Below are 10650 nucleotides of genomic sequence, written 5' to 3'. Positions count from 1 at the left end.
AACCCGAAGTGTTTCCAACTAAAGGTGGTTTTGACCAAGCTTGACCCAAATCAGAACCAACAGTGGCGAATCCAGGGGGTTCCTGGGTTCCTAAGAACCCCTTCGGTTTGGAAAAAAATAAAAAAAATTAGTAAAAATATAGTATGATTTAGAAAAAAATACTGAAAATTAGTGAGAATCAACCAAAAAGAACCCTGAAAAAAATCCTGAATCCGTCGCTAACACTGTGTTCCAGAGTTTACTAACGGAAGGAAAGGAAAGGAAACAAAAACAAAGTAAAAATATTGTGTTCCAGAGTTTCATTTAAGGAAGGAAAAGAAAGGAAAATAAAACATGTCGTGTTCCCGAGTTTCATTTAAGGAAGGAAAAGAAAGGAAATGACAGGAAAACTAGGCTAAATTCTTTAATTTTTCTTTCCTTCCGATTTGGGAGGAAACGGTGGGAAAGATATCTTTTTTTTTCCTTTCTCATTTTTGTTTTCTTTTCTTATCCCTTATTAAGTTAACTCGGGAAAGAGCGTAAGAACCGGTTCCAACAGAAATCTGGTTGGGCTGGAGTCCAGTTCATAACAACAAGAGTCCAAAACCCTGGATCAGGCCCATATACCACAACTCCTTAGCCTCTATCAACTCGCCTCCTCTGACCTCTGCCACCGGCTCCTGTCCAGACCACAGCCGAACGTCGCCGTTTTGCTTCTTCCTTCACCACACAACACCCGCACCACCGCCATTCGCACCGCCTCTGCCTCTCGGTTGTCGCTCTCTGCTCTTGTAATTTGAAATTAAGGTTTTTTTTCCTCTTTTGTTTATGATTTTGTTCATATGTTTTCATTTTGGGTGTTTAATACGTGACTATGTTATATGTCAATTTGATTTTCTTGGATGAATATGTGAATAACTTAATTTATATAACACATTTTCATTTAACTGAAACATCCTATTTTAAGTTACTAAGATACTCTAAACTGGAATTCAATACATATTTGAAATATTAATAATACACAATATTGAATTAGTGGTTCAAGGTATGTATTCAGTCTGAGTTTATAGTAGCTCTTGTCAAGTTTTTATACTTTAAAAAGAATATCTTTGTAACTTGAAGTATGATGTTTTGAACTATTGATTCAGTAGGGTGAGGATCCGTTTGGAACTAACATTTATGGCGAGAACCACGAGAACTAGTGTAATTCTCGTGTGAACACAACCAAAACTACCTAAAAAAGCTTAAAAAACACACAATCTTTTTTTATTTTTTTCCATTAAAGTCGCAAGTTTTTATTAATATTTTTTTTTGAATTTTTTTATTGATAAAGAGTCGCGATTTTAATGTAAAAATTTTTTAAAAATTATTTTTTTAGCATTTAGTTATGGGGTTTAGCTTTAGGGTTTAGTTTTTAGCATTTAGCTTGGGTGGGGGTTTAGCTTTAGGGTTTAGTTTTTAGTATTGTGTATGTGATTCTAAAGAAGTTATAGTTATTTTGAATTGTATGGTTTCATTTTGTTACAGACTGGAGATAGTGAATACTTCGCTTCGGCATCGTGGGTCTGGCGCTGTTCTGCAGCAATGGTGAGTCCTGCTTGTTTGGCTTGTCTTTAATATCATGTTGTCTATTTAAAAATTGGTTCTTTATGATTGTTTTTAATTACACACATTGCTGGGATAGAGAAATTTATGGAGAAAAGATGATGCCTTGCTGCTTAATTACATTTTCGATTGCAATTTAAGTTGTGTAATCAAGAAACATATATGTTTTTTTTATGTTGTAGACATGTCACAGGAAACCAATAGTATACTAGGTCTACTAATTTCGTTATGTCTCGTTTATCTGAATAGGAAACCGATAGTTCACTAGGTCTACTAAATCCACATATATGCTGAAGAAAAAAGAACCACTAAACTTGAAATATGTTGGAACCTGATAGACTGCAAGATGGTTTACTTTTATATTCGTTTCATTTAACTTTTCTTAATTATTTGCATTATCAGAGCAGGGCGTTGCATAGTTTGTCAGGCACGCGTTTATGCTGTTCATCTGGAGGTAAGCATACATGTGAGAGACTTTTTGAGGTTGATTTTAAAAGGGTCACCGTATCTTACATTTTTAACGGTGGACGTGCTAAAGCTTCAAACTTCAAGCCTCTGAAACCCTATTTTCATTTGGGAAGCCACATTAATCGGTCTTATTCAGCCTTCCCTATTCAACCACTATTTCGAAGTAGCTCCCGAGATAACATGTTACCACTGAATTCAATTAGTTATAGTCTAACCAACGGTGGATTCGGAACTTTTGCACCCTATAAAGGTGTTCTTTCCATGCGGCGTTTCTCGACTCCAAGAGCAATATTACCGAAAATTGCTGTCGGCGATGGAGAAAAAAGGGCGAAAAGTACGTCTTTTCTCGCATTCAACAAACATTGGACGCAATCTAAGAAATTGAAGAAGCGCGTAGGAAATGAAGGAAAACCAAATGTTAAATCTAGTTTAAAAGCTGTTGAAAATGATGAGATAGTTACGTTAAAAGATCCACCGGTTGAAGATGGCAAGAAAGAACTCGGTGAAGGTCAATCGGCTAACATTAAACCGAAAAAAAAGCGGCAACCCAAAACTAAAACAAGTCCAGAAAAGTCTACTGTCACTGTCACTTCTGAGGAACCGACTTCCATAGCAAGTTCTAGAAGTGCTTCTCGGTCAAAGAAGTCAAAGTCATCCAAAAGTGACTTGGAGACTGCTGCTTCAGAGGTTAGTAAAAACTTAATTTATACGTTAGCAAAGTTGTATGTAGTGGTTGCAAAATGGGTGGGTTGGTAAACTGTCAAAGCAGCTAATTTTTATGTACGGGTCGAAACCGGTCATGTTACATTTGGTTGACTAGAAACACCTAGTGCTCAAACTTTTTTTTTTATTTTTGTAAAAAAGTTTGTGTGCCAGATATGATTACAAACATTATGCGATTTCAGTGATAAATTAATTCTTCGAATAAAAAATTCAGTGATATAATCTAGAGTGAAATGCCATTTTCGTCTCTGAGGTTTGGCCAGTTTTGCGACTTTCATCCAAAGGTTTGTTTTTCCGCATCTGAATCCAAAAGGTTTGAAGTCTTGCCATTTTCATCCGCCTCGTTAACTCCATCCATTTTTTCTCCGTTAAGCCAGGGGTATTTCCGTCTTTTTTGTTAACTGCAATTCGGTCTTTTGTCACTTGATGTATTGTACACGCATTTAGCATAATGTTCAAGTATTCAAAATACCCTTGCTAAATAAAAAACAAATAATATAGTAAAAAGATGAAAATACCCCTGACTTAACGCAGAAAAAATGGATGGAGTTAACAAGCCGGATGAAAATGACAAGATTTCAAACCTTTTGGATCCAGATGCGGAAAAACAAACCTTTGGACGAAAGCCGCAAAACTGGCCAAATCTCAAGGATGAAAATGGCATTTTACTCCATATTCTAAAATCTTTGAATAAAAATTTCAGTGGTTACCCGTTACTTGATTCTTAGAGTAAAATGATTTAGGAGCTTTTGTACATTATAGATACACATTGGGAGAATTTTGACCCATTTAGCAAGTTAAAGATAAAACATAACCGAAATTACCCATTCGTAAGTAAATGGGTTTTAACTGCCTCGATTAGTTGTACCTCTTTAGCAATATGTTAATGTAAAGTTAACATTTTCAGGTTAGCGCAAATGGAAAACCCGCTGTTGAAGTGAATTTGGAAGAGGAACAATCCAAAGGGGCAGCAAAGAAGAAGACTAGTAAGAGAAAGCCCAAAACTCAGCCCAAATCTTCTTTAACGTCAAACGAGGCTGTGCAAATATCACACGTCACCGAGTCACCTTTAAGTTCAAAAATTAACACAAGTATTACACATGTCACCGAGTCACCTTCAAGTTCAAAAACCAACACAAGTGTTAAGAATAAGATGTTAAAGCCCTTGTATCCTCCCACTGGTAAATCTGTTGTTGTGGTGGAATCCATGACAAAAGCAAAGGTGATTCAGGGGTATCTTGGGGATATGTACGAAGTTCTTCCTAGTTACGGTCATGTACGGGATTTGGCCGCCAGGTCAGGTTCCGTTCGACCCGATGATGACTTCAGCATGGTTTGGGAGGTTCCGTCTGCCGCATGGACTCATCTTAAGAGCATTAAGGTCGCATTAACCGGAACTGAAAATCTTATCCTTGCGTCCGATCCCGATCGCGAGGGTGAGGCTATCGCTTGGCATATCATCGAGATGTTACAACAACAAAACGCTTTACCCGAAAGTATTAACGTTGCGCGAGTTGTTTTCAATGAGATAACCGAATCCTCGATTAAACAAGCCTTACAGGCTCCACGAGACATCGATTTCAACTTAGTTCATGCGTATCTTGCCCGTCGTGCACTCGATTATTTAATCGGGTTCAACATTTCACCGTTGTTATGGAGAAAATTACCAGGTTGCCAGTCCGCGGGTCGGGTACAGTCCGTTGCTTTAGCTCTTATATGTGACAGAGAGACTGAAATCGATAAATTTGAACCGCAAGAATATTGGACGATTGAAGGCGATTTTAACTACGGAAAGGGTTCTAGAAACTTCTCCTGCCCGTCACACCTGACACATTACGATTCCAAAAAGTTAAACCAAATGTCGATCACTTCTTGTTCAGAAGCAAGTGATATCGAAAACATGATTAACGCTTCCGAATTCGAAATCGTTGGATCGAGCAAAAAGAACTACAAGAAAACATCTTCACCTCCGTACATTACATCCACCCTGCAACAAGATTCGGCAAGCAAACTACATTTTCCGTCATCATACACCATGAAACTCGCTCAAAAGCTATACGAGGGGGTAAAATTGCCAGACGGCAAATCCGCAGGGTTGATTACGTACATGAGAACCGACGGACTGCACATGTCCGATGAAGCTGTTGAACAAATTAGGTCATTTGTTAAAGAAAGATACGGGCAAAGTTACATCCCGAATAACGCGCGGAAGTTTTTTAAAAAGGTTAAAAACGCTCAAGAAGCCCATGAAGCTATTCGGCCTACAGATATAAAACGACTTCCGTCAACGCTTTCTGGAATTCTCGATGAAGATAGCTTAAAGCTGTATGCTTTAATATGGGCTCGTGCGGTTTCATGTCAGATGGAACCTTCGGTTACCGAACAAATACAAGTCGATATCGGGAATGCTAACCGGTCGATTATTTTTCGGGCCACGAGCTCAAGAAAAGATTTTCTAGGCTTTCAAGCGGTATATAAGGACGTTGAAACTAAGATAATTAAAAACGATGAAGATCAAGACGACGAGCGTAACACGTCATTTGACGCGCTTAATGGTTTAAAAACCGGCGATCAAACGAGTCTCGGGAAATTAGAACTTAAAGAGCATCATACACAACATCCACCTCGGTATTCGGAGGGTAGTTTGGTAAAAAAGATGGAAGAGCTCGGTATAGGTAGACCGTCTACATACGCTACCACGATTAAAGTTTTGAAAGATAGAAATTACGTAACGTTAAAAAGCCGAGTACTTTATCCTGAATTTCGTGGGCGTATGGTTTCGGCTTTTTTGTTTCATCATTTTTCTGAAGTTACGGATTACAGTTTTACCGCTGATATGGAAACCGAACTTGATAATGTTTCGGGGGGTATGACCGAATGGAGAGGTTTGCTTAGAGATTATTGGACACGATTTAGCAAGTACTGTGAACGTGCTAGTAGTGTTCATATTCATCAAGTGGAGAAAATGTTGGAAAAAACGTTTGGTGAATTTTTGTTTGCGTCTCTTCCGGATCAAAGTAGAACGTGTCCTAGTTGTAAAGAGGGTACGTTAATTTTCAAAGTTAGTCGATTTGGTGCGGGTTATTTCATTGGTTGTGATCAACATCCTCACTGCAAGTAAGTCCTACTTTTTTGTACATCTTTGCTAATTTCTTGTTTTTTAGATTGCATGAAAATCATCACAAATTTTATAGCTCTACTCAACTATTAAATGTGGTATGTTGGTAGACAACCTTAAAAAGTAACAAGTTCTTATACTTTCAACTAGAGGTGACAAAATGGGTGGGTCACATGGGTTGGGTAACGGGTCAAAACATATAATTTTTATATGCATTAGTGTTCAAAAAGCTCGCAGCTCGCTTGGAAAAAGCTTGAAAAAAGCTCGACTCGAAAAAAGCTCAATCGTAAACAAGCCAGCTTGGCTCGGCTCGATTTGTAAACGAGCTGAGCTCGAGCTAGGCATGGCTCGGCTCATGAGCTGGCTCGAATTATGTTATTTTTATATAAATTTAATTAAATTTAAATGTATTAAATTAAAAAAAAAATATGTGGGAGGGGGTTGAAGTGTTAACATTTTAAGTTTGATAAGTTAATAACATATAAAAATAAGGGAAAAATAAACAAAAATATACATATAATACTTCAAATATGACGTTTGCGGTTTAAAATAGTAGAAAAATAAAATATGTATGTGTAATTTTTTGTTTTGTTTTTGTTTTTATGTTATCAATATTTGTATACAAAATTTAAAAATTTTAAAATAATTAACGAGCCGGCTCGATTTGGCCTGAGCTGGCTCGAACATTTTACGAGCCGAGCTGGCTCATTTAAGTTCGAGCTCGAGGTCAACCTGGCTCGGCTCTGCTCGGCTCGATTACAGCCCTGAGTCCCATACATTTTTTCCCAAAATTTGGACTGCTTTTGTATAATAGCGTGCAATATATTTTTCCGTAACTATATTATATTAATAATAATGTTTTTAAAGGTATATTGCTAAGACGTTATACGGTGAGGATGACAACGACGATTCAAGCCCAGAAAATGGGAGAGCTGTAGAAGAACCGAAGCTTCTTGGGTTGCATCCCGACTCTGGTGAAAAGGTACACATCTCTCTTTTTATAATTTTTGCTTATTAAACTAATCTTTTGAGAGATTTATTTCCTAATAAATGACAGTAACATAAATTCATTTATTACATCTCACTCTGTACCGTTTCTTGGTTTTATATCGTTCAAGATTCTATTAAAGGATGGTCCGTACGGTCACTATGTTCAGCTTGGTGAAGACAAAAAAGGACACTTGCCTAAACGAGCTTCTGTTTCCCAGGTATATATCGATTAGTTTTATGACCCGTGTTGGATATTTAATAGCTCCATTTATGAGTTTTATTTTTGATGTTGCAAAAAACAGATTCCAGATATCAGCTCCATTACAGTGGAAATGGCACTTCAGTTGCTTCGTTACCCCATCACTTTGGTATTTTTTTTTTTATAACGCCTTGATTTGTTTTTTATATATACTATATATTTAACGGGTCAAACATGCAAAACCAAAAAGTTTCGGGTCAAATGGGCGAATGGGTCAAAAGTTGGTAAACTGGTAAAGCATTCAGCGTAGTGAGATAATTATATTTCGTATACTGTTTAAATTTACCTGTGGAACTATTGTTAGGGAAAACATCCGGATGATGGTCAACCAGTGGTATTGAAGCTTGCAAGACATGGATTATCGGTAAAACATAGACGTACACAAGCACCAGTACCAAAGGTATGCTAATATCTGCTCATCGAAATTCACAAATAACTACAAAAAGGGAACGGGTTGAATGGGTCAAACGAGCCAAACATTGTCTTAAGGTGCATTTTTAATGTGTACTCAAATGTGTAAAAAAATTAGGTTAATTTGGTAATAATTCACAGAGTTAAATGCCCGGATAGTCCCTGTGGCTTGGCATTTTTTCACCTTTAGTCCCTAACTTTCTAAAATTACAACTATAGTCTCCAACTTTTTCAATTTCATTCCCGGATAGTCCCTGACGCGGATGGAGGTTAGTCTTTTTAGTTAAGTGGGTGTGAAATTACCTAAATACCCTTACTATTAAAAATAACATTTAAATCAATAACCCACCCCCACCCTCACTCATCACCTCAACCCACCCCCACCCTCACTCTCACCCTCACCATCTATATGTTAACCCAAATCACCAACCCACCCCACCGTTCACCATCTCCACTAAGAACCACCACAACTGCTTCTTCGATCAGTTGTCCCACGTCATCACCATAGCTTCTCCGATCAACTGTTTCACCGGATGTAAAACCTGCGCCACGTTACCACCATAGCTTGTCCGCCCATCTCATCTAGCTTTGAATCTGCTCTTGTTGCTTGTCGGTTGACTCATCTTTGTCGACAACATACTCTGATGCCAAAAAATCAAGTTTAAGGGTTCGATTGTTGTTACTTTGTTTTGTGTTTGTTTTAATTTTTTTATTGTTTGATGATTGCTTCTAGACTGTAGTTCTTACACTTGCTGATGTGAACACTTGAGTTTCTGAGACGTCAACATTTTTCAGAGCTATTTTTATTTTTATTTCATCAGATTAACAGATCGCAAATTTAATCTACTATGTGCAATTTTTGGTTGCATATAATGAATTAATTTAGAAAACTGTTTATCTTCCTAAAATCAAACTCTTTGAAGTTACTTTGTGTCGACATTTTGTTGTTCTCCAATTGAAAAACCAATAGAAAAATATTCATGCTCTGTTTTCTTTAGTTTTTGGGATTTTTTGGAGCTGTTGGTAGATACAGGGGTGATGGTTGCAGGTGGCGGTGGTTTATGGATGATGGTGGTTTGTGGGTGGCGGCAAGTTTGTGGGTGGTGATGATGGTGGTTTGTTGCAGCGGTGGCGATGTGGTTTCTTGCAGGGATGTTTACTTTGACCAGCAATATCTTTATTTTAAATTAAAAACGTAGGCCCCACCTTAATTTATTTTGTTTTATATTAAGGGCATTTAGGTAATTTCACACACACTTAACTGAGAAAAGTAACCCCCATCCATGCTAGGGACCATCCGAGAACGAGTTTGCCAAAGTTGGGGACTATAGCTGTAATTTTGAAAATGTAGGGACTAAAGATGAAATCGGAGCAAACCACAGGGACTATCCCGACACTTTTCTCTAATTCACATTATATATCTACCATTTAGATTTTGTTAATCAAAGGAGAGTGCATTCACAAAGTTTATAAATAAAAAATTAGGTTAATTTGTTAATAATACACATTTTATAAATAAAACGACAGTGCATTTAGGAATTGCGCCTCGAGGTGTTCTCCCTTCGCCTCACGAGGCGAACCGGGGTGTAAGCTCGAGGCGGATTATAAAAATAAATATAAAACTTATATATCTTATAAATACTAACTAATTTCATCATCAAATTCATCAAATACACACATAAAAAGACATGAAATGTTTGAAATTGACACAAAAAGTCAAATCTCAAATGATACGGAGCTTGTTTGACTTTTTCTAAAGATCCATTTTGCTTGTTTGACTGTTTAAAGTTTTCGTTTATTAAACTTGAACATGGACGCAGAACACGAATCCAGATGAGATAACGCTTGAGAAAGCTATGAAGTTTTTGACGGGTAAAGATGCAAAGCAAACTGGGCGGCCAAAGAAGAACAAAGAGAAGGAAGCAGTTGAGGTTTTGTAGTTTTAGGTATACATTCTTCACAACAAACCGAAATAACAATTTTATAATCAATAATTTATATACGGATTTGTTGAAGAATTTTGATATCTTGGCTTGTTTGTTTACAATTACAAGGACATTGTTTTCCAGAAGTCTCGCGATTTTAGTGATAGTCGGTGCCAATGTATTAGGTTGATTTCTACCATTTTGGTTATCTTGTATACAAACATTCATCTTATAAATTAAAAATTCTATATATTGTAGAAGTTTTATTGTTTATGAAGCAAAAGGTATTAAATAAACTAGAAATGTATAATTAATTAGTTATCATATGAAGAAAGTATAACAAGAATGTATCAGCAAATTTGATTTTCTTTTTACTGCATTAATACTCTTTTCCTGGTATAACTTTTTTTTTTTAAAACTTGAAGCAAGGTCCGGACTCCGGTAGCACCAATTTACTAATATATTTACAAGAAAAAAAACATAAAAATGAAAGAATATAACTTAAGTACACAATAATTAACAACAAAAAAGTTATGATGGTTGATAAAAAACAATATATTTACCAATTCGATAGGACAAAATATAAAATTTTACCCAAAGTATGTTATTAGCTTTTGCAGCTTCTTCTTTGCGATTTTTTTTTTCCTGAAAGTTACACATCATATGGGAATTTAGAGTATTAGTCGGTGAGGATAGAGCATTATAAAATAATAATGATGAGGATTTGAGTTGTAATATTTTACTATCAAACTTTTCCTTTGGATAACTCAGATTATTCATCAACTAGTTACTACTTACATACACAAAAAAGCTATAAAGAAAGAAAGAGTTGTATGGGTATCATTGGCATGATACTGGTGTGGCCCACTTACACGAGATACGCCACTTGTCTTGAAAAGGTTGTGGCAATAAGCCAATTGTACGTTGTCACGTCTATTAGTGTATATTTATACGCAAAATATCTTGTATGTGCAATATATCTGTGTATGTAATATATTTCTGTACGCAGTATATTTGTGTGCGTTAAACCGTGTCTACAATATCTATGTGCTTCTGTTATTTATACGCAAAATATCTTGTATATGCAATATATCTGTGTATGTAATATATTTCTGTACGCAGTATATCTGTGTGCGTTAAACCGTGTCTACAATATCTATGTGCTTCTGTAT

The 10650-nt window shown here is 36.4% G+C and overlaps 1 protein-coding gene across 2 annotated transcripts; it reads left to right on the top strand.

Annotated features, from left to right (window-relative positions):
• The first annotated feature begins 600 nt into the window (after positions 1 to 600).
• On the top strand, positions 601 to 9738 carry LOC110917293 (DNA topoisomerase 1). Of its 2 annotated transcripts, none has more exons than XM_022161877.2 (9): positions 601 to 786; positions 1507 to 1566; positions 1992 to 2739; positions 3683 to 5892; positions 6761 to 6875; positions 7012 to 7101; positions 7186 to 7251; positions 7447 to 7542; positions 9374 to 9738. In XM_022161877.2, exons 3-9 carry the CDS (start codon positions 2233 to 2235, stop codon positions 9491 to 9493), a joined length of 3204 nt encoding a protein of 1067 aa, XP_022017569.1. In that variant the 5' UTR covers positions 601 to 786; positions 1507 to 1566; positions 1992 to 2232; the 3' UTR covers positions 9494 to 9738. The 2 variants fall into 2 exon arrangements, with proteins under 2 accessions (XP_022017569.1, XP_035840736.1); XM_035984843.1 differs by having other exon boundaries at positions 1987 to 2739.
• Positions 9739 to 10650: the final 912 nt, after the last annotated feature.

This window comes from Helianthus annuus, chromosome 16, assembly GCF_002127325.2.
Source record: "Helianthus annuus cultivar XRQ/B chromosome 16, HanXRQr2.0-SUNRISE, whole genome shotgun sequence".
NCBI lineage: Eukaryota > Viridiplantae > Streptophyta > Magnoliopsida > Asterales > Asteraceae > Helianthus > Helianthus annuus.
The sequence above is the reverse complement of the archived record's forward strand: the minus strand, read 5'-3'. Positions and strand labels throughout refer to the sequence as shown.

Coding starts and splice junctions, on each gene's coding strand:
- LOC110917293 (XM_035984843.1), top strand. Junction 2,740..3,682: donor TGGAGACTGCTGCTTCAGAG/GTTAGTAAAAAC, acceptor TAACATTTTCAG/GTTAGCGCAAATGGAAAACC. Junction 7,543..9,373: donor CACAAGCACCAGTACCAAAG/GTATGCTAATAT, acceptor ACATGGACGCAG/AACACGAATCCAGATGAGAT.